Source organism: Monodelphis domestica, chromosome 3 (assembly GCF_027887165.1).
Source record: "Monodelphis domestica isolate mMonDom1 chromosome 3, mMonDom1.pri, whole genome shotgun sequence".
Taxonomy (NCBI): Eukaryota; Metazoa; Chordata; class Mammalia; order Didelphimorphia; family Didelphidae; genus Monodelphis; species Monodelphis domestica.
In genome coordinates this window covers 322,160,593-322,187,437 of record NC_077229.1, presented here as the reverse complement: position 1 = coordinate 322,187,437, position 26,845 = coordinate 322,160,593, and the positions used below count along the sequence as shown (strand labels likewise).

The 26,845-nt window shown below is 35.0% G+C and overlaps 1 protein-coding gene across 10 annotated transcripts in view; it reads left to right on the top strand.

Moving 5' to 3' along the window:
• The window catches only part of EYA1 (EYA transcriptional coactivator and phosphatase 1), a 225,279-nt gene that overhangs the window by 179,549 nt on the left and 18,885 nt on the right, over positions 1-26,845 (top strand). For all 10 annotated transcript variants that reach the window (XM_056824103.1, XM_056824102.1, XM_056824099.1 and 7 more), the window contains 4 exons: positions 22,967-23,025; positions 23,138-23,298; positions 24,232-24,346; positions 24,496-24,617. In XM_056824103.1, coding sequence (XP_056680081.1) covers positions 22,967-23,025; positions 23,138-23,298; positions 24,232-24,346; positions 24,496-24,617 — 457 coding nt within the window. The remainder of the gene's footprint in view (positions 1-22,966; positions 23,026-23,137; positions 23,299-24,231; positions 24,347-24,495; positions 24,618-26,845) is intronic.

Below are 26,845 nucleotides of genomic sequence, written 5' to 3'. Positions count from 1 at the left end.
TCTTAAAATACTCAGGCTTTCTCATTTATGAGTCTGAGGAATGTCCTGCAGATCATTTTACAATAAATGTCTCCATGTGCAATATGATGATACTTATATGGAAGTCATTTATTAAGAATGACAGTATGGAATTGGAGTTTCTTGGTTCCTTTAAAAGAAGTATTACTCTTTCTGACTGAAAGGAGAAAGGCCTTTCTATCAGATCCTTCTCGTAAGACAATAATAGTATATATCTCCAAGTAGTATGGGAGGAAAAGCCTTCAGGAAACTTTAGTGTTTTAATTTTACTTGTCACAGTCTAGTGTTCTTATTAGTAATCTCCATGGTGAAAAAGAAAAAAAATGTTTTGCATAGGCCTGAATATTTGAAAACATAATAGTAAAGCAGAGGCTTATATTGATTTTTTTCTTTATGATTTGGAAAAAATATCACTTGACTTTAATCTTCTGAGGATTGCTAGTGTTGTTGACACTATATCCAACTCTATTGAAGGCAGTCAGATTTATACTCAAGACTGCCCACTTTCAAGCTTTTACTGCCTTATGGCAGCTACCTCTACTTTGTTCTGTTCATTTAGTTACGACCCTCACTCTGAACCCCCAGAGTGGCCCTTCAGTGAACAAAAGAACTGAGATTTGGGGGAAGGGGCAAGAAGAGAGTGGTAACTGAGAAGTCAAACATAAATCTTGAATTAAAACTTCCAGCACCTCAGTTGGTGCCGTGACCATTTTCCCTCTAAGGTAGCACAACAGCAACAAGATGCCACTATCTTGGCTAGAATTTCACCTTGCCTAATTAGTTAGCAAAATTATATCATTTCCCAAAAGACTTCAACCCAGACTCCAGATTTATATTCAAATTAGTGACCTCCCAAATAGAGATGATTATTTGTTGTATACTTAAGGTATATATTATACCTTGATAATTTTTTAAATTTCACATTTATGTATTGTCCATAACAAAAGGGGGGAAACTTGTTGAAATGATAATCATCCATATTAGATATAGAATTTTAATTAAAATACTTTGAACTGATATAGTAATTATGCTCCTGCAATTAAGAGGAAACTGGGGAATAGTAAAAAGAGTCTTGGATTTTCAAGTCAAGAGGTGGTGGGTTAAGTTCCAGCATTGCCATTTATCAGCTAATGACCTTGAACAAGGTTATCTTGCTTCACCAAAATTCAGCTTTCTTATAAGTAAAATAAAGTTGGGCTAAACCATCTGGCTAAGAGGCCCTATTAGCTGTGAATCAAAAGGTGAGGATTTTAGATCCATGCCAAATCATAATAATCATAATATCATAATAATCATAATATATAATAATAATATTCATAATAATCAACAGTCTTTAAGGCAATGGCAAATATAATTTATCTAAGAAGTCTTCCACTTTCCTCAAAAAAGAACAGGGAATGATGAAACTACACTACATTTGATCTTAGCCAAAGGCCAAGAAGTGATGGATGATGAAACTATGGAAACCATTTTATTAGCTCTCTTTCATGCATGCACTGGAAACTAATTAGTATCCCATTATTCCAAAATGAGAGACAGCTAATTGTTACAGTGGATAGAGTACTGGACTTAAATCAGGAAGATGGGTTCAAATCTAGCCTCAGACCCTTACTAGCTACGTAATCTTGGGCAAATTTGCCTTAGTCTTCTCAACTGTAAAACGGGAATAATAATAGCTCCCACAAGCAAGAATTCTCCTAAGGATCAAATGAGATAATATTTGTATTTTTTAAAGTACTTAGCACAATGCCTGGCACATAGTGGGTGCTATATAAATGCTAGCTATTTTTGATATTTGATTGGTAACTATCTTTCATTTCTTTCTGATAGATAAGAAGAATGACAATGAAAAAGATACATATACCTGTATACATTGTATTTCAGTCAGTTAATAAACATTTATTAAGCACCAATTTTGTTCTAGGCATTGTACTAAGTGCTGGGAATACTTAAAAGAAAGAGGCTCTGTTTCCAAGAAATTTATAACCTAATGTATGTGTGTAATGTATAATCTAATGTTTATACCTGTGGGGAATGGATCCAGGAAGCCAAAATGTCCTAATTTGCAAAAGGAAGATAGAGTCCAGCTATTGAAACCGACCTCAATTCTTAGAAAAGTCCTATATTATTTTATTAAAGGATGGATTAGTTAATATCTAGGAAAGAAGCACAAATCACAAAAAAGCTATCATGACTTTATCAAGGACAAGTCATGCCAGAGTAATGTTATAATATTAGATAATTGTATTTAGTAAAGCCTTTGACAAAATCTCTCATGCTCGTCTTATGGACAAAATGTAGAAATGTGGACTTTAATATGCTACAGTTAATTGGATTCAGAATTGGCATATATCTAGACCCAGAGAAGAATCATTAATGATTTCATACCACCTTGGAAGAAGGTAACTAGTGGGATGGACCAGATTTGACAGCAATATTGTTCAATGTTTTTTTCACTGCCTTCGATGACAGCACACTTGTTAACAAATGGCAAAAATTTAGTAGAAATAACTAATATTTTCAATGAATCATAATCTAAAAAAGATTTTGATAAGCTAAAACATCAATCTAATCCAAAATTTTGCAAATTTAAGGCCAAGGGCCAAATATGCCCACCACCAAAACTTTATTTTAAACTATAAAAATCATTCTTAGCTTGGTAGGGCTTAAAAAAGCAGGTTGTGAGCTGGATTTGGCCAGTAGGCTATAGTTTGTGGATCCCTAACATAATAAAAGGAAGTTCAGAAAAATCACAGAATTTAGAGTAGAAAATTATCTTAGTGGTCATCTAGTCGAAGGCTTACATTAAAGCAATCCCTATTGTATATGCCCCTCATGAGTCTTTTCTTCTTGAGACTAAATATGCTTTGCTTCTTCAAGCAATCTTCATGTGATATGAACTCAAGACCCTTCAGCATCCTAGTTTTTCTGGAAGTTCTCAAGCTCATTTTAGCCTGGGTTCAAAAAAATCTACTTCCTAACCAGATGGAGGAAGAAAGACTAAATAACAGTTTGTTTTTATAAGACCTGAGAATTTTTAAGATTTGCAAACTAAGTAGGAGTCAGTAGTATTATATGGCATCCAAGAAAACGGATATAATTTATAGCTAGCTGTTTTATGAGAAAGAGTGGTTAGAATTAGGGAGATGATATTCTTCTATAACTTTACCTATACCAAATCTGGAATGTTGTGTTCAGTTCTGAGATGCCCAAATTAGGAATGTTAACTTGAGAATGTCCAGGGTAGTCAAAGGACTCTAAGGTCATTACATATGAAAACTATTTGAAAGAATTGGTTAGTAGAAGAGAAGACCTGGCCGAGGTGGCACTTGGGTTGGGTTGAAATGTTTGAAGAGCTATAATGTGGAAAATGTTTTATATTTGTTCTGCTCTACCCAGAAGGAGAGAGGTAGAAGTAATAGGTGAGAATGGCAGACAAACAGATTAGTTACGATATCAGAAAAAAAGTTCTAACTGATTAATGGTATCCAAAATTGGAATGACCTTGCTGCAGAGGATATGGATTTCATTGCTCTGGAGATATTTAAGTACAGCTTAGAAGACCATTTTGATATGATGTTGTAGAGGAAATATTTATTCACGTATGTGTAGGATAGCTATGTGGTCTCTGCAGTCCCTTCTAACAATGAATGTGATTGGGATTCTGACATAATGCATTCCAGGTGTAAAGCGAAATGATCTCTTATTATCCATTGTTTTATATGGTTCACTTTCTTTCATTTTCCCTTATGTATTCTGAAATGGAGTATTTTAATCAAGAAAAATCATTTTTACCAAGATTGTAAAAAATTCATGAAGTGACAGTTCATAGTCATTCTATTACTATTAGTGTTGCTGTTGAACTGTTTTTTCACACTCTGGCTATTACTTCATCTTCCCAAGATTTTGTTGTCTTCCACCTAAAACTGAAAACTATAAAGATGCATTCAAGGACTCTTTTCCTAATCATTTTATTTCAGTTTGTGTCAAAAACATAGTAAAAGTTTAGCCCACAGCAATAGATTTATCAAAAGTGAAATTCATTCATGCATTCAGCTAACATTTATTGCATCCTTACTCTATGTAAGAGTTATGGAGCTTACAAAATGACAAAAACAGGAGGGCAGAGGTCTTATAAATAATGTTCCAACTCAGCAGTCACAAAGTGTGGTCTGAGACCCTTTCAGGAGGTTTGAGAGGTCAAACTTATTTTCAGCCTAATACTAAGTAAGATGCTTTCATTATTGATCCAGCAAATATCAATAGCTATTACCCACAACAATGAAAACTTTTTGAGAGATCCTCAATCATTTTTAAGAGGTAATAGATGAGAATTGTTTTCTTGGATGAGCATATTTATTCTAATTTATTACATGTTTAGAAAAAGTCATGTGTTATATTATTATGTTAGGTATTAAATTGTTACATATTTAAAAAATAAAAATAAATTGTAACCAAAAAAGAGGTCAAGGGAAATCCAAAAATTTAAGAATTCCTAACTTCTTTATGGGAATAGCACTGTGACTCATGACAGTAGGTGGGGGGGAAAGGGCTTGAAGAGCTCTATACTCTAAATATCCAGACACACCTACCCCACCCATAAACATACCTTTCTCAAGCTTCCTTTGTTCATCTGCCATCTGCTCAGTGATTATGTGAGGACAGTCCTGTTGGCCATCTCCAGGTCACAGCCATGAATAACTATCTTTATTATGTGAATAATATATAGTTGTGATTCCTGTCATAAAATAATAAAGTTTATACTTGGCTACTACTATTTACAAAGAGGGTATCTGGGTGGTATAGTAGATAGACCTCTGGGATAAGAGTCAGGGAGACTCATCTCCATCAGTTCAAGTCAGGTCTCGGATACTAGGTGTGGAACCCTGGTCAAGTCACTTAATCCTGTTTGCCTCAGTTTCCTCATATGTAAAATGAGCTGGAGAAGGAAATGGCCAACTACTCTAGTATCATTGCCAAGAAAGCCCCAAATGGGGTTGCAAATAGACAGACACAATTGAAATGACTGAACAACAATTTTCAAAGTACTTTCTCTCCTTTGATCCTCACAGTAATCCTGTTGTAGGAATTCATTCATTCCACAAGATGAGAGATGAAGAGTGTCATGTGTGAGAAATCATGTACTACAATCATAATTTGTTGTCCTGTTGTTTCAGTCAGGTCTGCTTCTTTGCAAACCCATCTGGGGTTTTCTTGGCAAAGAAAATGGAGTGGCTTGCCATTTCCTTCTCCAGCTCATTTTGCAGATGAGGAAACTGAGGCAAACAGAGTTAAGTGACTTTCCATGGGTCACATAAAGAATAAATGTTTTAAGGCCAGATTTGAACTCAGGCTTTCTTAACCCTCAGGCCCAGTGCAATATCCACTGTGCTACCTAGCTGCCCAACAATTCTAATTATTCCCATTTATAAATGAGGAAACTACCTATGCCATCTTGTTAAAGTCCCTTCACTCTGTAGGTCTCAATTTCCTCTTTTGTAAAATAAAAGGATTAAACTAGTTGTTCTAAGGGAAACAGTATGGGAAAGCAGAAAGCACATTAATTGCACAGTTAGAGGATTTGGATTTGATGTTAAGCACATTCTGTATCTCTATAATTTTATACTATGTGACATTGAACAAATCCTTTAACCTTCCTATGCCTCAGTTCACTCATCGGTAAAATGAAGAAGATGGAGTGAGCAGCCTCAGGTTCTGCACCTATAAATTTTAAGAACATTTTTGGCTTTAGGTCTATGCTCTTATAATCATAATTTTGTATAACCAAGTAAGTAGTTTATGATGCAAATTCTCTAAGTAACATCTGTGTTGAGGATTATTCTTTCCCATCTAAATATTTGTTTTACTTTATAGTTGCATAAAATTGCTTTATTCTTAGATATAAATTTTAACTATAGATTTATATAATTTATAATAATAATTCCAGAAAAGGTTGCTATTAAGTCACCTCTGAAATGACCTCCTTAATAATACCATATTCTTTTGGTCAGAAATAATAATTTTGTATTTCTCCCCTCTTCAAATTAAAGTAAACCTCCTAGGGAAGAGAATTCTCCTAATTTAAAATTCAACTACTTGAGATGTACTCAATCCACAGAATAGGAATAGGCAGATATGGAAACTTGCTGTCAATCCTAGACACACATGGTAAAAAAGAAAGCTAAATTTCAGCTGTCTGAAATGTTGGCCTTTTAGTGTCATCTATGACAGGCTTTTGGTTTACACTAGATTCCTTGATTTTGACAGGTGTGCACTATTATTTTAATCTGAGGAAGAGTAATTTTTAAAAAGCTACATTTCTTTACCTTGCTAGGAAGTTTGCTTAGTAGAAAAAAATACAAGGTGTCCTCCTTTTAAAAAAAACAAAAAACCTTTGAATAGGGTAGAAGAAGTACTGTAACTCCAGCTTCCCAAAGTGTGTTTCATTTGAAGTCTCAAGAGGCTTCTCCTATTTCAACACTATTACAATAAAGTCTCTATCTGAGCTCAACCCAGTTCAGTACGCAAACATTTTTTTTTAAGACAGGAGGGGGGGGGGGAGCTACAATTCTTCTTGCTAGTATGATCTTGAATGACTTCATGGGGTGGGGGAAGCTCATGTTGATACTGTTTAATTTTAAAGTTAGTTTCCTATTCTCAAAAAAAAATGGTTGAAATTGTCTCCATCCCTCCATTGTAGTCCCCATGGGAGGACCTCAAGCCCCAAATTCTGGCCTCAGGTAAAACTTTCAAGCTGTTTATTTGTGGTTGGTTTGTTTTTCAATTTATCTTAATCCAGTTTTGACAAAATAGGAATTACTAAGGAAAGACCAAGTAACTTTAGGTGAGGAAATTCAGAGAAATCCAGAATTTAAAAACAGAGAGCAATTGGCCTATAAGCACTGCGATTATTAAAGATGTGAAAAGCTAAAAATTCTCCCATGTTAAGGAAATATGTTACCTCCTCTATTATACAAAAATAAATTCACCTAAATTGTGAAGTAAACCATACTTGTCACCAAGGAGTAGTCCTTGCCGCTTATAAAAATATAAAGCTATTTCACTTGTAACCATAATATTAATTCCTTAAATGTACAGTTCTCACTCCCATCTGTCCCTTTATTCCCTTCACAGAGATAGTACCTAGAGAAGACCTTCATCACCTTTTTCCTGGACCATTACAATTGCCTCATTCTCACTCCTCTTCAATCCATCTCTTCCATGAATTTGCATACTATCTGTGGTTCCCATAACCAATAAAATAATGAGGAAGAGGAAAAAGATGGACACACTGATGACAGCTAACTTTTTTTTGGTAGTGCTTTAAGGTTTACAAGAGCTTCACAGAAATGTTCTCATTTGGTCTTCATAATCATTAAATAAAATAGGTGCTATGATTACAGTTGAGGAAATTGAGTGTGAGAGATTTGGTCAGGGTCACATTGATAGTAAGTGTCTAAGGCATCATTCAAATGAAGGTCTCCTAGATTCCAAGCCCCAGTCTCTATCCACTGTGTTCCCTAGCTATAAATCCTTAGTTTGTCATTTAAAGTCCTCCAGAATGTGGTTTTAGCCTCTCTTTTCACACACTCTATACCACAGCAAAATTAGATTTTTCTTATTCTTCCATGTCATTCCCTGCCTGAATCACACCTTCTCCTTATCTTCATCTATTGAAATCCTCCTCTTCTTTGAAGCCTGCTTTCAGCTCAGATAATACCTCCTACATGAAGCCTTCCCTGATGTCCCCATTGAAAAGTGGCCTTTCTCCATTTCTCAGAGATCTTTGTTTCTATTCCATTCTCATTTGCATCATAGTCATTTTTGTTGAAGTCTTTCTTCATCTCTTTTAACTTATTTGGGATCAAGGAATTCTACCTACTTTGTGTACCTCAGCATGGAAAATGATTGTCTGAAGGAATTTCTTCCCTGTGGCCTCCCCCTTTCTAGTAGATTCTGAATTTTGGTACTTTGGTGGCACAATTCATTGTCAGAGATGCAAATTGCGATCCCTCTAGGAATTCTACACATAAATAAATAGTGTATCTATTCTGCTTCAGAGAAACTTTCCTCTTATGCTATTAGTATCTTTTAGTTTTACATAAGCTACCCTTCTGTTGATTACATTATATGATCAGACAACCTCCTTGAGATTCATCACACCATTCTCCAATTAATATTCTTAAACCAGTCTTTAATCATGCTATTCTCCTGCTCAAAAGACTTATATGTATTTATATTGCCTTAGATCAAATCATCAAATCCACCCCCAATCTCTGGCATGCATGGCCTTTATAATCACTATCTACCTTACTTGTCCAATTTATATTCCATTAATCCCCAACAATAAGTAGTCAGTCCCATTTCCTTTCTTGCCACCCTGATATAAAACATTTTGATTCCTTTGTGCCTTAGCTAACTTGTTCTCCATCTCCCTAGAATGTATATATTTGTTTCTCATCTCTGTCCTACTTCCTCCTGAAAGCTTTCCCCAAACATGATGCACTGTAAGGAGCTCAGAACTTTTGTACTTATTGTCTGTATTACAGAGGTTAGCTAGGCGCTGGAAGGTGTGTGTGTGTATAGTTGTGTATAATTCCTGCCCCCAAGGAATTTACATGTTAATGAAGGGTTTTATACATATAAACATGGATTATGGTACAAAAGAGAACATAATTGCTAATGCAAGCATAACAAGATTTACAAGGAAGGAAAGTCTATATGACAAGGAATATAGAAAAGATATGAAAACCTGAGTAAGATTACAATTGAGTTGGGGTCTTATATGAGTAAGATTTCAGTAGGAAAGAATGAAAGGGAGTTCTGTGATTGGGGGGGAAGGAAATACATAAGCAAAGATTTGAAATATGAATAGAATAATTTGGCTCAATCTTAGAGTACATAAAGTGGAACACTGAGGTGAACTTCAAAGCTATCTTAATGTCATGTTATATAGAGCCTTGAATGACAAATAGTAAAGGATTATTAAGCAATGGAGACAGATGGGCTATTCTCTAAGAAAGATAAGTTGATCTAGAGTGGGTTGATTGGAATTGCTTGAGTTCATCATTCTCAACATGGGGAAGAGGGTAAAGAAGGTAGAATTCTTTTTAACAACTCAGTGCTTTAACAACTTTATGCAAGAAAGGAGTTAATAATTTTTTCTAATATATTTTAAGCATATACTACTAAGATGGACATATTCATATCAAAATGGTGGCTTTAGAAGAAAAAAATGTATAATCTGTCTTTCCGTACACACAAACATTATTATTATTATTATTAGGGCAGCAAGGCTGACCTTACACACATTAACTGGGTTGCTGAAGTCTGCCTCGGAGGCCTTGCCCCTTCCCTCCACTCCCCCAAACCTCTTTTCAGTTCTTTAAATGGAATAAAGGGTTAAAACGAAGTGATTGCAGAAAGGGATAAAAGGTTTCCTGGTTGGGATGTCTTCCCCTTGCTTCTGGCAGCAAGTTTGCAATAAAGGGAATGACTTTTATGGGAATGTGGTTATTCACAGCAAGACTACAGTTGGTGTCAGTATGAAAAATTCTTCTTTAGTGGATTCTCTCAGCAGGAATAATAGATCTAAAAGAAAAGCCAGAGAATTTACAAAGAGCATTGACTGGTGCCAGTGACAAATTACATTTGCAAAATGATGAGCAAACCCATTGAAAATTGAGAAATCGGAGTAGCAGTAAATCAAAGATGTATTTCTAAGAGCAGTTCTACCTCAGCATTCAAAAGACATTTGTATTAGTCATGAATATGAGTGACTCTTTTCTTTCACTTTTTTTGGTTCCTTGGATAATAATCCTTTTTATAAAAATCAAACCTTTGTACTCTTAGTTTTCTTCCCTCGTTCCCTCTAATATAAACTACATATTTTAGATAAGACTGTCAAATTTGGATGAATTACTTCTACTCTATCTTTTTTTTTTTTGTATCTCTACAAATAGATACAAAAAATTCTCATTCTTCTTGACTAATTGTCAAAGAAGCTCCTGTATTCACTTGGTATCAGACTTCTATGGAATGAATATTGAGTGGTTAGAGAATAATGTATTCTAAAATCCTACTATACTAAATTCCCTAAAAGTAATTGTGTATACACTAAAATTAAAGCAAAAAACTGAAGCCCTTCCTCTCTCTAGGGATTCTTAACCTCAGGTCTGTGAACTTTTCTTTTGAATATTTTGATAAATGTATTTAAATATAATTGGTTTCCTTAATAATCTTTTGTGTTTTATTTTATTCATTTAAAAATGTTATTTTGACAGGGGTTGATGGGCCTTACTAGACTATCAAAAAATGTCCATGAATTAAGAAGCCCCACTTTGGAAAAAATATTTATGGCTAAATGTTTAGTATCTATAGCAAATAAGGGATAGATCAGTTAAATTTATGTGCTAAGCAAAACTTTAAGAATAAGAAAAAATGTGAATGATTAAGAAAAGGCTTCTTAATTAGGAAACATTCTTAATTAAGAAAGCACCCAAGTTAATGTTCTCTTCCATAATTTCAAAGGAATTATGCTAATTTCTGAGTCATGATGTTGGCCAATTTCATATTTGTCTTCATTTCTTTTAAATGCTTCATTAAAAAAAAAAAACAACCTTTATTTTTGGGGGCAGCTGGGTGGCTCAGTGGATTGAGAGTCAGGCCTAGAGACAGGAGGTCCTAGGTTCAAATCTGTCCTCAGACACTTCCCAGCAGTGTGACCCTGGGCAAGTCACTTGACCCCCATTGCCTAGCCCTTACCTCTCTTCTGCCTTCTCCAACACTGAAGGTAAGGGTTTTATAAAAAACAAACAAACAAACAAAAACCTTTACTTTTAATTAGTCAATTCCCAATCTCTCTCTCTCTCTCTCTCTCTCTCGCTCTCTCTCATACACACACACACACACACAAAGTAATTATATACATATAGTTTGGTCATAAGAAAAAGACAATTGTGGTGAGAAATCTAAGATGTAAACTCTTAAAATGTAATGAAACTGACACTGAATTAACCTTTCATTTCCCAACCTTTGATTCTCTATTACAAGAAGCCAATGGAAAGGAATCTGGCCAATTACATGCTAAATCTGACAGGAGAATGATTTTTTCCTATTATTAAGTAAACTCAGTTGATTTTGAGAGGAAAAATTCCCTATATGAATGTGTTCCAGCAAATGCATTTTAAAATAGCATTTTGCACGTCTCCTTTCTTAATTCATTATACTTCATATTTAAAAAAGAGAAGTTTGGGGATCCTAGGATTTGGATGTCACTCCAAATATTATCTTTAATTTGATTCAGTATTCTCATAACTCAAACACTTCTATTTGTTACCTTTAACAAATTATTGACAGAATGTCTCAGTAAATTTTGAAATATAATATAAATGTGGTTCTCTAAGTATTTTATGGCATTCTGTCTTATGGCTATCAATATCAATAGTGTAATAGCTTAGCTCAGTTGGTCTACCATAATATAATCTGTCTTGGGCAAACTAGGTTCTGAGCTAGTATAAATAGTATTTTCTTTTTTAAATCACTTTTTTTTAGATCATCCCATAAGGAATACTAAAATAAATTCATTAAAGTATCTTTTTTTTTTAATTGTCAGCCTCAAAGAAGAGGAACTTTCTTTTTTACTGTTTGAAATAATCCCCCCCCCTTTCATTCTGATTCAGTCATTTTTACCATACATATATTACATATAGAAATATACATACTTATGTGTAATTATGTTATCAGTCATTTTTGATAATTAAAATGTGAATAAAGAAAAATCATACAAGTTTATTATAATTCCTTTACTTGTTCATCCACAAATTTCCAAATGGAATGAAGTAGATTTCAAGAACTCTTTTTTTGTTCCTCATATCCTGTGCCTGCCCGACAGGTAATCTGCACCTTTCCCCCCTTCAGCATGAAGTAATTGCGATGGGAAAGCAAAGAAAATGTACAGGTCACCAAGTGCAAATGAGACAGGGATGACAGGTTCTGCCAATTGAGTGCCAGTATTGAGAAGCTGCGAACCATAGAACCTGCTCTTTCACATGGATTCCTGTTGTAGATTAGAAGTAATTTCTTGATAATGGCTGAAACAGGTCTCAGCAGCATTTAAGCTTTTTAGAATGTCTTTTTGATGCTTTGTCACACCTTTAGAAACTGAAGTGGAATTATGTTATTCCACATCAGTAATTGCAAATGCTTACAAGAGTGAGTGGATTGTTGATTTTTTTTTTCAGAGATGAATATGAAAGTAAAAGTCTGGTTTCAGTAAATCAACTGCTAAACTATAGGCATTCACATTTACATGTCAGATTAGTTGTCAGGGCTAATTAAAAGCCAGATTCTGCACATCTTTTTCTTATTCTCCCCTTCTTCTTTCTTTTCTTCCTACCCCCAACCTCTGAATCAGAAGGAAGCTCAGGAACTCTCCACTTTGCTTTATTTTTAAAAAGAAGTTATAAAAATATTTAAAAAGCCAGAAGTTGCCCCAGAAGCCACTGTGGGTCCAGCTCTGTTAAAAATCTCTGTAACTCAAATGCTAATCACCTTATAAAGTCTTCTGTATTACTGAGTTTGCCTAGAAGAGGACAGGGTAAAGTGGCCTGCTTTATGGAGTGATGTGATTTTAGAGTATTACTGTTCACTTGTCAGAAGCAATATGTACACATTAAACAGACTTTTTTTGTGAATATGCCTCCAAAATACTATGAATGCCAAGGGACCCAAATGTAAATTCCACAAGACTGAACCTTTTTTTCATATTTATAATGGATTGGGTCTATTTTTTAAAGCCTTGTATACAGGGATATGCAAAAGGATCTCTTATTTGGTGGGAAGTTGAAGCAACAAATATAATTGCCTCATAACAAGAGAGTAAAATCCTCTAATTATTTCCCATTTGTTGACTAATTTCCAGATAGTCTTAAAAGCCATACCGGTATAAAGATGAAATAAAAATAAATAGATGCTTCCCAAGTTGGGAACTTCTTTTAAATTTTGCAAAACAAAGTATTATTAGTTAGTTTATATAGGATGATAGATCTGGAGCTAAAAAGAATTTTAAAGGTCATTTAATCCAATCGCCTTGTTGTACAGATGAGGAACTGAAGGCCAGAGAGTGTGACTTTCCCAGGTTCATCCAGAACTACTAAGTAGCTGAGGCCTTTCTGACTTGGAAGCCAGTATTCTCTATACCACACCAAGATGCCTTTCTGGTCAACACTGTGGTGTTAGTTTTCTTATGCTAAAACATGAAACCAAAGCAAGCATCAAAGGATATTTGGTCTATAATTAGCAAATTTAGGCTTTGTAACTGTTGTCTTCTTTGAGGACGTTTGCAACATTATTCATTTTTTCCCTTTTATAACATGTATACTAACTAAATGTCATTGGCTATCTGCTGCCTGTTCAAAGACTAGATTAATTTAAGTTTATTTTTCAAGTTTTGTAGCTTGAAAATACAGAAGATTAGTGTGTTAGTCGTTGCATCACTGTGATTGGCAGGCTCTCCTGGTACAGATAACAAGACTCATTGTGAGTCAATTTCTTCTTCTATTAATGTTCCTAACTAAATTGAATGTATGGGGTATTTTCACATAATTGTGGTACAAGTGAAAGGTTTGAGGGGGAAAATACAACCACTATGCTATCAAAGCAATGTAAATATTTGCAGAAAAATTCTGCCATAACTTAATATTTTGCATATGAGCCTTTGTGCAAAATCTGAGTTATTCCTGGGGCTTAGTCCAAAATAACATGTCTGTGGCCCAGCCATGGAAGGCCAGAGATGATGATAGAGCAGAAAAGGTCAGATTGAGGCACAGAGCCAAAAATAATGTGAGAGAGAAAGAGGGAGGAACAAGGGAGTGTGGGGAGAGAAAGACAGAGAGAGGAGGAGGAGGAGGAGGAGGAAGTATTGTACAGGCAGAGACCAAAACACATATACATGCTATGGACCCCATGTGACTATCTTGTGCCACTATCACCAAAGTTGGTATTTTAGCTGCTTGAGAATCAGTGTGGTAGAGGGGATAAAGTGCTGGCTTTAGGATTAGAAGAACTTTACTTTAAATACCACTTATTAGCTACATGGGCATGGATAGACAAAGTGCTTAATTTTCCTCCTCATCAATAAAAACTGGTACAGTACTCATAGTAACTACTTCCCATGATAGTTGCAAGGCTCAAATTAGATTATACAGTGTATGTGTATTAAATGACAGAAAGTAAAGTTTATAAATCATATGTGTATGTATGTATATCATGTATATCACATAGACAGTGCTATACAAATATGAGTTATTATTCATGTATTTCCTCTGTCCCCCAAGAATCCATGTGAGCATTTTACAATCCAGCACTATCCTTGCTTAAATTCTTATGAGCCTCGGGCCAAAAGTAAATGGGGCTTATCCATTTTGTTTATTTTTCTCTTCTATGAATCACAGGCTGTGTAATATAGAGGAAAGTCAGGAGAATATAAATATCAGACTTTTTATTTGCGACATTATCTGAAAGTTGTTTGAAAAATTGGTGCAGTCAAATGTCACATGAAAACAAGTATGAGATCCCGATAATAACTAAGGTGATAATGTATATTTGTATAGCATTTTTTAAATTTATAAAATACTTCCAATATATTAACCTTATAATAATTGTATAAAAGAGGAAAATAGGTGGTTATCTCTTTATTCTACAGGTAATAAAACAGAATCTTTGAGAGACTAAATAACTTCCATAAGTACACACAATCTGCAAGCATTTATTAAACACCTACTAGGTACCAGGCATTGCTTGATATCAGAGCTACAAAGACTAATTATCCCCTCTCCTTAAGAGACCTCACTTTCTTTGGGGGAAAGAAGCAGGTACACATGTAAGTTGGGATTGCTGTACTCTTTGTATTTGTATCCAAAGCTCCTCACACAGCAGGTATTTAGTAAATGCTTGTTGATTGATATATAAATTAAATATAGTGTAATTTCAATGAAGAGTCACTCATATCTGGAGGGGATACTTAGGATCTTTGAGATTGTATAGCAAGTAAGGAGAATAGCCAAACTTTTGAATTCACAGCCAGGCTTAAAACATATTTCTTTGCTTATGGGTTCAAAATTGTCCATTTAATCATTTTTTCTGCTCACTATCCAAATCCAACTCATCTGTTCTGTTATAACTCCAGGCTAGGATTCAGTCATTTCATGGTGCCAACTCTATGGTAACATGGAGTATTGAAGATTTTGCAAAGCCTCCTGTCAGAGATATGCTTGCAGTTTTCTGTAATTTTCAAAGGCTCCACTAATAATTTAGGGGTAAGACAATAGCCCAGATAGTGATATGAAAGTGTGTCTCCCCTGCTGTATCTCTTCACATTGAATTTCTAATAATGGCTCCATGGTATGGAACTTAAATGAGCTGGGTTGTTATTGTTTGCTTTGATGTAACTAATGGAGCAACTCTTAGATCATTACCCATCTAGTAGTTATTTATATTACTCATTTTGGTACTGGGTAATATCTTAGTGTCATTATTTCACTATTTCATAAGGTTGAGTTATTTTATTTTTATATTTTATTATTTTTATGTTCTATCATCTCCCCAAATAGATTAAAATTAGTTTGTGGACAGAGACATATGCTAAACTTATTTTTTAATCTCCCCTGTCCCCAGTGCCTTGCATGGTATTCTGAATAATTTTTAAAATGTTTTGTTAAATTCAATGAATAAATCTGCTTGAATGGTAGGGTTTCTTAAAAAGTATTTGGATGTTCTATTTCCATGACTTAGAAACTTCTCAAGTCAAGCCTAAATATTTAAATCAGTTTTAACACCTCCCTAACTGTTCTATTCAGTATCCCTGTCATCTCTGAAATATACCCCTCCTTCAGCACCTACAAGTACCCTTAGACTGCCTTTCACCCAGGTCTGATCTCCTTTTGTAGTACTCCATATTCCAAAATTATTCTACATCCTTCCCTCTGCCAGCAAAACTCTCAATAATTAAACAAAAGTCTGTTAAACATCTATTATAAGCAAGATGTTGTATTTGGACACTGAGGATAAATATCAGAATTAGTTAAGACAAAGCTATACTTAGAGGGCTTGCAGTCAAAGTGGGAGAAGAGACGTACACAGCTGACAGTTATGCACAAGCCATAAAAGAGAGCTTCATTAATTTAAAGGAAAAAGACAACCACTGAAGAGATTAGAAAATGTAATCCTTCATAAATGTACATATCTACCTGTCCTTTCTTTCCATGCCTTGCTCTGAGGAGGTTGTGCTTTTCTAAGATTGAGGATTTTCTGCACAACCATCTGAGCTAGCTGGATGTGGATGTATTTCAGTCTATGTTATTAGAGAGAATAACTACAATGATGAGATCAGGGGTCTACAGGCACCCAGCTAGGATAGAAAATAATCAGAGATGTACATACTGTGCTGTGAAGGACTGTTCACTTCATGTTTTACTACATCATCTATGTCAGGAATATTTGTGCTTAAAGATAATGCCAGGTATCCAATAGAATGAATTTTGATGGAATTTCAGGCAGTGTAGCAGATAGGAGAGAAATGTGGGGACCTGGGGCTCTTCTGATTCCCCGTGATGTCCCCAGATGATTACCAAGTCCCTCTGGGCATGGACTTTGAAGCTAGATGTAGAGTTCTATATGTCGAGTGGAATATTTGGTGAAGGCTTCCTGAAAAAGCAGGGAATCACATCCACACCGTGCTGTTTAGCTAAACTGCTTCCTGTTTTTTTTTTAAGCATTTGTGACTTTACAGTCACAAATATTATGTCTTACCCCTTTTACCACTTGGAACCCCAAGCTCCCTTCAAGAACCAGATTAGCTGCCACATCCTTCAAGAGGCCTTTCCTCATTAGTGACCCATGAAAGACACTTTGCATTTAATGTTATATATTTTACATTTATTTATTTGGGTGCGTATTGGAACCCCTCCTCACCTTCAGTAGAATGTAAGTTCTGGGGCAGGACCTATTTCTTGTTTTTGTCTTTGTATTTCTAGAATAGTATGCACATAAATGATTGTTGACTGATGAAAACAGTCATTGAAAATGGAAATCACAATTTTACTTAATCACAAAACTGCTATTTGGAATAGAACTATGAAAAATCAAGTTAAATAAAATAGTGATTGCAGGTATTAAAAAGATTATATCTTACGAAGCCATTAGTAAGAATGGAACGTTAGACAAACAAACGTTAGCAAGATCATCTGAACTTTCCCCTCCCCCTCTTGACAATTCTTTGGTTCCCATATCTATTTTCTCTTCTGTTTTTTGGGGAATTAAAGGACCGGTAGCCTCAAGATGCTGAAAGTTATTTCCCTCTCACCTTTTCAGGGTCCTGCCTCATCATAGCTCAGAAAAGAGATCCTCTCTATCCCTATATCTTCTGGATATCTTCTATGAAGAAAGAAGCCTTGCTCAATAAGGTTCTCCCCCTTTTCAAGAGTACTCTGAAATAGAGGATTGATACAGTCATCCCTGGACCAAAAAGCCTTTTCTTAGTTCTACCATTGCAGGATGAGTGAGAGTTTGTTATATCCCTAAACAGTCTGCCAGTATTTTTCCCTAAATTCTGAGAGCCACAAGGAGAATTCATGGGTTCCTGGGAGTTCTCTGGACCATCAAAACACAATTGCCAATTGGAATATGTGGCCTTCAGGGTCCTCAGCCTTAATCTACTAAGCTTTAAATGATTCTATAGCTTCTAGAGGCTTCTGGTGACTGAATATCCACCAGTCTCAAAAATTCATAAATATCCTTAAGTCCCAGGATCCTTGGAATGAATTTTACCCCCAAAATACTGTAGAACTGGGGAAATTATTTAAATATCTTCCTTCCCTAAAATCTTCTGGGGTCAGTTTAGGTCTCTTTGAGTAGACTCAGCATAGGATGAATCCTATTCTAGACTAGAAACAGAGAGATTTGGTCTACCCTTGATATAGGGCCAGATCTCAGTTTTCTGACATGACACACCAACCAGTTTATGGCAACTGGTACGACAGCCTCTTGGGCATTCATTTGATCTAGAATTCTTCCCCTTCTCTCAGGACTCCCCTCTCCTAGATTTTATTAATGGGTTGACTTAAACCCCAACTATACAATACTATAATCCTTAGGTCTGCAGCATTTTAAGTTAATTAAATAGTTTAGACCTTGAAAAATAAGACACTTCAAAAAATAGGAAAGATTCCACCAAAGCCTCTGATATATATAAGCATTCGATCTACTGTTTGAACTAGTGTAGCTCAGTTATCCCAAATATGCCCTGGTGGTCATGAGTTCTCCTGAAGTTTGCTTCCAAATTTGTGTGGTCCTTTCACACTGTTTTGGCACTAGCTTTTAGCCCCTCTTCTGTCTTCAAACATCATAGTCTATTTTTCAAATTAAAGTTTTATTTTCCAATGGAAGCCTTGTGGTTTTGAACTATACATATAAAGCAATGACCTTGTGCTCTCATTAGGATATTATCATAAATACATGTCTATTTAGCATGCTTGTCTCAAGCATTATATTTAGTATTAATATTATGCTGACAATCTCAGGCAAGCCTATCTGACTAAGTGAAGCCATTTGTGTGTTTTAGTTGTGCTATGATCTAGAGTAGTGGTGTCAAGCTCCAATAGAAACAGAGCCATGGAACTATGTATTAGGAACCTTGCAGATCGCCCAGTGACTTTGAAAACCATTAATATTGTTATATGAATAATATCTAAGTTCTATTGTGGTATTTATTTTATGTATCTCCCAGTTACATTTTATTCTGATTCTGGCCACACTCAGGAGGTGGGGTTGGGTCTGCTGTGGGGCTAGACTAGCAAATCAGGGATGAGGGAAAAGAAGGTAGAAAGAGAGTAACTAGATAGCTTAGTGGATTGAGAGTCAGGCCTAAAGATGGGAGGTCCTGGGTTCAAGGGTAGCCTCAGACACTTCCCAACTGTGTGACCCTGGGCAAGTCAATTAATGCCCATTGCCTAGCCTTTACCACTCTTCTGCCTTTAACCAATACTTAGGATTGATTCCAAAACAAAAGGAAAGGAGTTTTTTTTTTTAAACTTTGTTTTTGAAAAAAACTTTTAAAACTTTGAAACTTGAAAAAAGAAAGAAAAAGGGAATTAAGAAAAGAAACAAAAAAACACAGTGGGTAAGAATTGAGTAACTAGTGCAGTACTCCTGAAATCTTTTTCTTTCCTTTGGTACCACCATTTATTTCATTGTGATTATTCACCTCTCCCTGAACCATCCCCTAAATATATATGTGTGTGCGTGTATGCACATAGGACACATACACATAAGTACACACACACACACACACACACACACACACACACACACACACACACACACACACACACACCCCTCTTTCCTTTCATTGTGTCAGAAACTAGGCTGTTATTAGAAAATAGGACCTATCTATCTGCCCATGGCTTTGGAGTAACCATGGTCAGGGTGGCTCCCCCCTGTGGAAGGGGGAGTCAGGAGTGAGGGTGCTATTAATTATTGCTGGGCTTCTTTTACCTTTCCTTTTAGATTATTAACTCTTTAGAGGTAGGGGCTCCCTTCTTAATTCTCTCCTCCCTTCATTACTTATCTATCTAGCACACTGGCATCTTAACTTCTTAATAAATGTTCAATTAAATTCTCTCCTTACCTTATATACACAAACTGTTATGTATATAACATCACACTGCTTTTGGTTTCTTTTCTCCCTTTTTCTTTCAGCTCCCTTTCTTCAACTTTGCTTTGATTATATAATTATAAAAAGTCTATACAAAGTTTAAGTTGCTTGTGTTTATATTGCCACAATCTTTTCTGTAAAAAAATGTATATATACATATAAAATATATATGTGTGTATATATGTATATATATATATATATATAAAATTACTTATATTTATGCACAGTGCCTCTGATACTTAATATATCTTAGAACCTTGGAATGTCTTAAGCCTGCCTCCCAGCTATCTAATTTTCTGGTTTTAAAAGAACACATTTAAGAAACTAAAACAATCAGACAATTGCTAGAAAAAGAAAAAGAAGCTAGTTAAATTTTACTTAAAACACTCTGGAAGTTAGCAGTTGTAACATAAGGGTTCAGGGTTGAATTTCAGATACAAAATAAATTTCAGAAAGAAATTGCTGAATGTGCAAACCTTTGCAAAAACCAAACTGTTTGCTTTCAGCATTCCCTAACATTAATCTGTTCTCTTGGGGCTTTGAGAGTTTCCAGTAGAATGTCAAAATGATGATAATACACTAGTTCATCATGAAAACATGACTTAGATTAGCCATCATGTCCTCTTGTTGCATCACTGAATAGGGTATTACCAAAGTATATAAGCTGGCACACACTACATTAGAAAATAAATAAGATTAATTTTTACATGTTTACATACCAAAAGTACACAAATTTGAATTTTTTCAAATGCCATTACTGAGATGATAGAAGAGTTTCCTGCAATTTCTTTCTTTCTATGAAGGTACATGTTTTAGAAAAGCAAAATTTTAATGTACTATTTTCTCCTAAAATTAATGAACCTTGGATTTTGCATTTGGGTTTTTGTCATGAGACTTGTTTAAAAAAATATAAAACTCTGATAAAGTACAGGATCTGTCTAGTCCCTTCATTCAACCTTCACTTTAATCAAATCACAGTGAATGGAGTTTATGAACTGGATGCTAATGCTCAATACTTATTGACACTTAATTAGAGTTAGGCCACTGAATTCTTCTAATAGCTGCCTCTGCTAGAGAACAAAAAGCTCTCAACACACACATACACACACAAGTGGGTAGGAGAAAACAAACACAGGATGTTTAAGAATAATAGCAACAATGGACTCATTAACAGTTAGTTACAAGATAATTGACTTCTGTCAGCCCTAAATATTTACAGCTAATTTAACTTAAGAAAAGCTTACTACCCCTTCCCTCCCTTCTCCATACCCACCAAGTCTAAGCTCTCTCAGCCTACTGTTAACCAAGTAGGCTTTTAGTTAATGATTTTTAAAAAGTCAAAATTGGGAGATAGTACCATGGACAATAGTTAAAACTCTTCCTTCAGTTATCTTCTTTTCCCATTCTGGTTCCTCAACTTCCTTCTCCCTTTCTGTCCTTTTCTCTTTTAAAAAGAGAACTTCCATATCATTCACATTTCTGTCTTTTTTACAGAACAATAATTTGCTAACAATTTAAAGACCAAGGTTAATAAGGTTGGCTAAATGGGAAAATTTACTACTCTGACCTTGCTACACAGTTAAAAAGACTAAATGTCAAAAAATATAAACAACTTTCATTACTTCCTTGAAATAAGACTTTTGAATAGCTTTAGAAAGTTTCTCAAATATATCTTAAAATAATGATCTGGGTTCTAAAAAAGTTAAATTCATAGTCAAAAAATACAGCAAAACTAAGTAAACTTTCTTTTCCTTTTTTTTTCTTATCTGAAGTGGTTGACCTCAGGAGAAGAGGAGAAGGTTACAAGGTCAAAGTCTTTTCCTCCTTGGATCTCACTACTTGCTGAGAGAGGGTTGGCTGGAAAATAGATGTTTTAGAGCAGAGGTCAAGGGTCATGATTTTAATTCTGTTAAGGAACAGCTGGTTTGAGTTTCTTTCCACTTCTATCTCCCCCTCCCTTCCTTACAAATCCACAGAGTGAAAAAAATTTGTTCAGAAGAAACCAGTAACATAAAAATACATAGCTCCTGTCCTTCAGTACTTAAAATGTGTCATCTTTGTTTTATCAGGAGCAAAAGAATGGATTTTATAGAATTAACTATACATGAGACCTGTCAAGAGCTTCAATCTCTGGAATCTATTTAAATTTCAAGTTTAGTAGATCACAGAACTGTAGATTTAAATCGTTGTTTCCTATTTCTTTTTTTTTTACCATTCCCCATCAAATATGAAGGATTGAATGGAACCGCATGTTATGAAAGCCTCTAATGCATCAGATATTTGCAGACAAATTATGAAGTGTGGTACAAAGACTTGAAAGACCAAAGTGGGCCAAATGTCGAAACTTACATGGATAGTCACATTTTGGGATGCGTACATATGTATATGCCTTTTTATGCATACATTTGGTCAGGTGCACACTCAGTACAGAATTATACCTTTTCATTTGAACAGCATAGGTCTTTAAAATTCTGTGAGGTTTTATTATTTTCATAATATAATGATGAACAGAGAACTTAATGTGAGCATGTAGCAGTAGTTACACATAAGTCACCGAAGAAAGCATAGCTTGACTACTTTTATTTATGTTTCTGAGTCTTTCATGCTTTTTTTTTATTTGAAGACACACACATAAAGAATAAAACTCACAACTCCCAAATAAATGGCAAACCAGTAACAGATTTTTTGTCTGCACTCCTCAGAAACATTGGCCTCAGGCTGTGTTGGTGTGTGGCTCAACAGCAATCAGAGGTCATAATTTCATTGGCGGTTAGCATCAGGTTTAATTTTTCTAGCATGTTACATTTACCAAAATGTCTGGTTTCAGTTATACTCAGGCATTGACTGAATCTGCTTTGAGCTGCATGATGTCTTAAGGTACCTGAGGTTTATGGAACACATATGCTAATTGTTTTTAACCACTTTCCTTTCTAAACACAAAAATGTGTTTTCTGAAAACCGTATAACAGTAGTTGTTAATGACAGTGCTTATTTCTTACATTAAAGAACTTGCAAGTAGGTAAAAATGTTGATTTAACGAGAGTGCCACCTACTGATTGACATAGTAGAAAGTGCCCCAATGAAGAGAATTAGTGTTTTTTTAATTAAATTTTTATTTTAGATTTTTATTAAAAATTGCATGTATTTTCTATTTTAATTAGCTTTTGTTTCTGTTTTTCAAAATCCAAAATGCAGTTAATTTTATCATATTACTCCTTAATTATTATTTCACTCCAGGAATGTGATCAAGTTCACATAGATGATGTCTCTTCTGATGATAATGGCCAAGACCTAAGGTAAGTCACATTAGAACGAAGTAATAGTCTTCATGTAGCAATTTAATTGATGGAAATATTAGAAGTGAAGTCTTTTCTTGGCTAACGTTGCACTTTTCTTGTATATAAATAGCACATATAACTTTGGAACGGATGGTTTTCCTGCTGCAGCGACCAGTGCTAATCTGTGCTTAGCAACTGGTGTACGAGGAGGAGTAGATTGGATGAGAAAGTTGGCCTTCCGCTACAGAAGAGTAAAAGAAATCTATAACACCTACAAAAACAATGTTGGAGGCAAGTAGCCACAGTAAATATCATATATTGTGCTTTTGTTCAGATTGTTGCCATCATTTAGTCATTTTAGTCATGTCCCATTTTTCATACCCCATTTGGGGTTTTCATGGCAAAAATACTGGAGCGATTTGCCATTTCTTCTCCAGTTCATTTCACAGATGGGGAAATTGAGACAAATAAAGTTAGATGACTTGCCCAGGGTGATGTCCCAGACCATATTTGAACTCAGAAATATGAATCTTCCTGACTCCAGGCCCAATTCTCTATCCACTATGCCACCTTGTTGCCATCATATAAAATTGGTTATCCTTCTCAGAGCATCAAAATGATTTTTTTCATAGACATCTAATGTTTATGTCAGCACTTTTCCATTTATTTTCTCTTAGCAATGACTATTATGTCTCCTTAAAATATTGTCATTTGCATTTAACTTTCATCAGAGCAGAAAAGAGCATTAGACTTGGAATTAGAAAGCGTGATTATAGGTCTAGGCTCTATAACGTGTAAGCAAAATGATTTAGGGCAGGTCATTAAATTTCCTTGAGTCTTAGTTTGCTCATCTATTCTATAAAATATGAGACTAAGGTATGATAATATCAATAAAGAACTTTCTAAAAATAAAGGCTCCACTGCAGAAGGAGATGGCAATCCATTCTAGTATCCTTGCCAAGAAACCCCTTTGGATAGCTATGGTCCATGGGATCACCAAGTGGACATCACTGAATGACTGAATAACAACAAAAATAATATGCTCCATAACAGTTAAATTGTTGTGATGGTTAATGGAAGCATCAGGAATAGAGTAGCTTTTGTTACTCAATGTACACTCCTTGAGGAAAAGAACTGTCTTTATCTTTGTATTTATATTTCCCAAATCTTAACACATTAGTAGGTCCTTGTTCATCTATGTGCTTCTCCCTGTCAAATCAACAGGTCTTCTTGGTCCTGCAAAAAGAGAAGCTTGGCTCCAGTTAAGGGCAGAAATCGAAGCTCTAACAGATTCCTGGTTAACACTTGCACTGAAAGCCTTAACTCTGATTCACTCTAGGTAAGTGGCCACAGACTCAGAGAACATTGATGGCAAAATGATTGAGTGTTTATAGCGAAATGTGTCTATGGTTTGTCCATAGTTTGCTTTCAGGTGGGTTTCATTTGGGGAAGTTAATTTTCAACATTTTTTTCCCCTGGTTCTCACAGGACAAACTGTGTGAATATTTTAGTAACAACCACTCAACTTATTCCAGCCTTGGCGAAAGTCCTGCTGTATGGATTAGGAGTTGTGTTTCCAATCGAAAATATTTACAGTGCAACAAAAATAGGTGAGTTATTTTTGTCATCTGCTCTTTTTGCTGCAGGCTAATAAAAATTAAAGACAGTCAATGAAACTTTTATCTGATGGCTAGGCAATTAGCAAAAGAAGAATCATCTGAGCAATTTTATTTCATTTTCAGAACTGGCATGAGAGTTAAGGGGAAATAAAAATAGCATAATCCATGCAGTTAGATGTATTTTTTCCAGAACCTTCATGTATCTGACTGTGATTATAGAGTATATACATATTTGTTACACTTGACTTAGAATCTATTCGGAATAATATGTAATACCATTTTTCTTCCTTTAAACAGTAAAGAGCAAAACTCCTTTATTCATAAACTGAAACAAGCCTGCAGTAAGGATTTAATGTGGGACAAAAATGTAGCTATACTCATTTTTTTTTTGTCTAAAAATTTTCTACCTTCTTTTATGCTATCCAGTCCAACAGGTACTTATTTGCTATCCTATATCATGCTAGGAATTATGAGGAAGCCACAAAAAATAAAATCCAGGAGTACAATGTAGTTGAAGAGAAAACATGTACAGATGTGAAAATAGTATTATATAATTAGAGGTTCTCAGTTTCTAAAATATGTGATTATAACAGTGAGTGATTATTAAGTAGACAACTAAATATGGACCAGAGCTTTCTGAAAAGGCTTCAAAAAGGAAGTGATGTTTATTTGGGTATATGTTTGGGGGTTTGGGTTCTATAAGTTTATTTGCTTACAAAAATGAATAATATGGAAATATGTTCTGTGTAATAATGCATGTACAACACAAACCAAATTGCTTTTTAGCTCTGGGGGAGGGGGAGAAGGAAAAGGGGAGGGAAACAATATAGATCTTATAACTTTAGAAAACATGTAAATATTTATTAAAACAAAAAAATTTTTAAAAGGAAGTGAGATAGGAAGTAAACTTTAAAGGATGAATAAGAGAGAAGAGGATAGAATTTTACATGAGGAGAGGAAGAAGAGCCTGAAAGCATAGAGAAGCATAAACAAGGCATATTGAGGGAACAGTGAGGAGAAAATTTGGCTGGCATGAAGAGTACATATGTGTTTGTGACTACTATAAAATACCCTTCAGGCAGAGAATTTAGATTATGGCAGGCTTTGAATGACATAATGAAAGTTTATACTAATTGTAATAGGACCTTGCTTTAGTCAGAAAACATTATGAATTCTTTAGTAGGGAAGTTGCATGATAAAATGTTTGGGAAAGCTTCATCTAGAGCAATTTAACATGATCTAGGAGTAGAGAAAGAGAGAAGACAAAGAAAACAATTAGTCTATTACTGTAATCTAGGTGTGAGGTAATATGGTGAGCAGTATGAGCAGAGAGATCAGCAAGAATCCTATGTGGCATGGAGAACCCCAATATGTTTCTCAGTGTTGATCTCTGTGAGACAAAGTTCAGTATTTTTGGCACTGCCTTAACTAAATGCAAAAACCCAATCCCTATCCTCAATTATATTCTAAAATGAATGAGTCCATTACTATTTAGTAAATTAACTTCCTTTGCTGGTTCTGCACCCATCAAGCTTTATTGAAGCCCATCTTTGAGTCCATTTGGTCAAGTATTGGTTAAGCTTTTTCTGTGTCCTAAGCACTGTGCTTAGCACTAGAGAGTCAAAGAAAGTTGAAAATATAATCCCTTTCCTCAATGAGCCTATGTTCTAACAAGTTGGACAACAATAGGTAAATACTCATATACTTATAAGATGTAGAGAGTGTAAATGGAAAGTAATCTCAGAGGGAAGGCACAATTAGTAGCAGAGGCTAGGAGAAAATCCCTGGGCAGAAAGTAGGATTGAAAGTCTGAAAGAGGCCAGTGAATCCCTGGGACAGAAGTGAGGAGGAAATGAGTTCAGGTGTGAAGGAAAGGCCATTGTGAAGGTAGAAAGTTGGGATTTAAAGTCTGATGCTCCAGCAATGGCAAGAAGGACAATGTGCATGAACTGTAGAGTACTGTAGAGTCTAAGACTCGCAAGGTGGGACAGGGACAAGTTATAAAGTACATTGAACACCAAAAATTTTGTATTTGATACAAGCGATGAAGACTGGCATTTCGAAGATCTTCAAAGATTTTCAAAGAACGAAGGAATAAGCCCCAAATAGAAGAACTCCATTCCCCAAATTAGGATATGAATTTGAATATGCCTCATAATAAAACTATTTTAAAATATTTACAAAATACATATTTAAATATTTATGGTATTTAAAAAGTT